This window comes from Orycteropus afer, unplaced genomic scaffold (assembly GCF_000298275.1).
Source record: "Orycteropus afer afer isolate SDZICR_OR568_19922 unplaced genomic scaffold, OryAfe1.0 scaffold00069, whole genome shotgun sequence".
NCBI lineage: Eukaryota > Metazoa > Chordata > Mammalia > Tubulidentata > Orycteropodidae > Orycteropus > Orycteropus afer.
In genome coordinates, this window is record NW_006921656.1 from 6,837,926 (window position 1) to 6,840,503 (window position 2,578).

The following is a 2,578-nucleotide window of genomic DNA, read 5'->3' on the forward strand; positions in this document are numbered from 1 at the left end:
CCCAAAGCAAGGAGACACCAGTCTCTGCCTGGCAAGGAGGCCAGGGTGGGGATGGAGGACACAGAATGGGCTGGAAGTGCCTTGTGAACTTGGAAATCCTGTGCAGACGTAAGGTGCCATCGGTGTCGGGAGAGAGAACGGTTCACATCTCCCTCTACAGAACAACCCGGTACTGGGCTGCACAGTGTGGTACAGAGCAATGCTGACCCGCCCTCCCGGTCCAATTCCATGCCGAAAAACCGGCTCGTACTGAGACTCGGAGCAACCTCGGAAGAGCGAGCTTCCTTTAGGGGCGAACAGTCGGGAACACAGTGAAATGAGAACAATAGTGCTATCACGGGGTCAATAACCAGATGAATCAGCTAAGAAATCAAAGCTTCCAACAGTCATTCGAACTCCGAGACTGAGTCTCAGAGCTGCACAGGCAGGTCTGGGCTTACATAACAGAGCGTAATTAATATTTTAAGTGATGGGGCTTTGCATTTGGACACCTGCCTGAGACGGATGGGGAAAATGTTTTTATCTGAAGTTGTCTACATTCACAGCGAGAAAAGCATCTGAGCGGCACCTCTTCCTTCCATCACAGAACGGTTCAATGCGAGAACCATAATGCTGACAAGAATCACGTTTCTGATGGAAAAGTAAAGTATTCGGGTCTAGCATTTCAAAGACAAACAAGCAGGGAATGGCAACGTTTCAAATAACTGGAAACCATGAGCATCAACACGGAAACCAAAAGACCTCCCAAGTGTTAGCAACAGCACTACAGCCACTGACACGCAGAAACAATGCTGACTTTCCAAATAAGCTAAGTCACAGCACTTTTAGTTACAATATTTCCTTGAGTACAACAGGACTTCAAGTCAGCTGCTTTATTAAGAAAAATGTACTGCAATCCACATTTCGAATGCCACGGATCTCACATGATGGACCAAGCAATTCGCAGACCAGCAGGCAACAGAAGGTGCAGGTAGGCAGAGCAAGGTGTACAAACCCCACTGGAGCAATGGCCAGAAGAGCACCGTGCTAAACCTGCAATTCTTTTTCTCTAACTTCAGAATCCACGTCCCTTACTTTTATCAGCAAACTAAAACGGAGCCTGCAATGCAAACAACAGGGGGAGTGTCAACTCATTCCTGTCCAACAATTCAAAGATCAGGCTTCAGTTCTTGGAGACAGTGAGGTCTCTCCCACCACCACCTGTCTACAGCACACACCCCACACTGGAGAACGGTGACAACAGGCAAAGATCAGAGGGTGCTGTTTGAAATATACATATCTACATACAAATAGAACATGTCTGCCTCATCTTTCCCTTCCAGCAATAAAGGAGCCGGCCCCATCTCACTCGGAACTAAAGGCTGTCCCTGCACTCCGCGGTTCGCGCACGAAGTAGCAAATCTGACCAGACGCTGTGCCTGCCATTTCCCGGAGCAAAAGCAGACCAACGGCCCGTCTTTTTCAGGAGTCCTACTCCAAACACCCGGGGAGGAGGAGGGCAGGACAGCTCCGGGAAGGCGTCATTTACCCTCCATGCCAGCGGATCACTCAGAAATGTGTCCTGGGCAGACGCGGCTCCACAAACCCTGCTTCTGTCCAGTACTTGCCAGGGTTGTTCCCATGCTGAGCGGTTGGAGAGGCGCTGAAAAGGCAGAGGCGTCCACTCCTCCGCCAATGTTCCCAACCCAGAGCCGGCGCCAATGAGGGTCAGCCACCCACCCACCCAGCGCGTCCCAGGGCCAGGCCAGAGGAGCCAAGCGGAGGGCGGTGTGCCAGCCTCTTCTCCCCTGCTGAGCCCCGCACGGTCAGCCCGCCCGCCTTGGCATGAGTTGCCCACCCCGCGAGCGGGCAGACCACCCCCAGCCGGGCAGCTGGAGCCTGGACACCAGGCAGGGAGGCGGCTGGGGGCAGGGGCCTGGCTCGCGCGCGGCACCGCCGGGTCCCTGTCCTCTAGGGTGCTTGGGGTCTGACCTCAAAATGCCTCCAAGGTCCCCAAACTTCACCAACAACCCAGGCACCTGCTCCCTTCCGCCCCCCTGTCTGGCCCCTCCTCTCCCCATTTTCTCCCAGCTCCTTCTGGAAACCCTTACACGGAACACCGAGCCCCCCAGAGTCTCCCCTCCAGTGAGGTAAGACACGCTCCTGCCGGCGAAGCCCCCAGTGGTCGCCGACCCCCACCCGGAAGTTCCCCCGGGGCATCCTCCAGTCCCTAAAGATTCCCCTCAAGTGGCACCCACACCCCAACCGTGCCCTTCCTGCCCAGTTCCCACAAACTCGCCCCGCGCTCTCCCCTGTCCCGTGGCCTCCACCCAGGTGGCCCTCCAGGGTCGCGACCCCCGCCCCGCGCTCCCGCCTCCCGGGCCCCCGGCTCCCCAGCCTCGGCACCCCGACACCCGGGCCCCCGGCCACCCCCGGCCCCCAACAGCCTCGGCCGGCGGTTAACGGCCGCGCTCACCTTGGTTCACCAGCCGCAGAGCGTGCGTGAAGGAGGGGTCCAGCGAGTCCTTCTCCGCCATCAGCTCCGGCAGGTACTTCTCCTCCATGCTCGCCGCCGCCCGGGGCCCGGACGCCGACTCGC

At 57.5% G+C, this 2,578-nt stretch overlaps 1 protein-coding gene across 1 annotated transcript in view; it reads right to left on the minus strand.

The window, feature by feature from the left end:
• Positions 1 to 2,543, minus strand: part of KHDRBS3 (KH RNA binding domain containing, signal transduction associated 3) — a 146,007-nt gene extending 143,464 nt beyond the window's left edge. The window contains exon 1 of the mRNA XM_007940572.1: positions 2,456 to 2,543. Coding sequence (XP_007938763.1) covers positions 2,456 to 2,543 — 88 coding nt within the window. The remainder of the gene's footprint in view (positions 1 to 2,455) is intronic.
• Between the last annotated feature and the right edge of the window lie 35 nt (positions 2,544 to 2,578).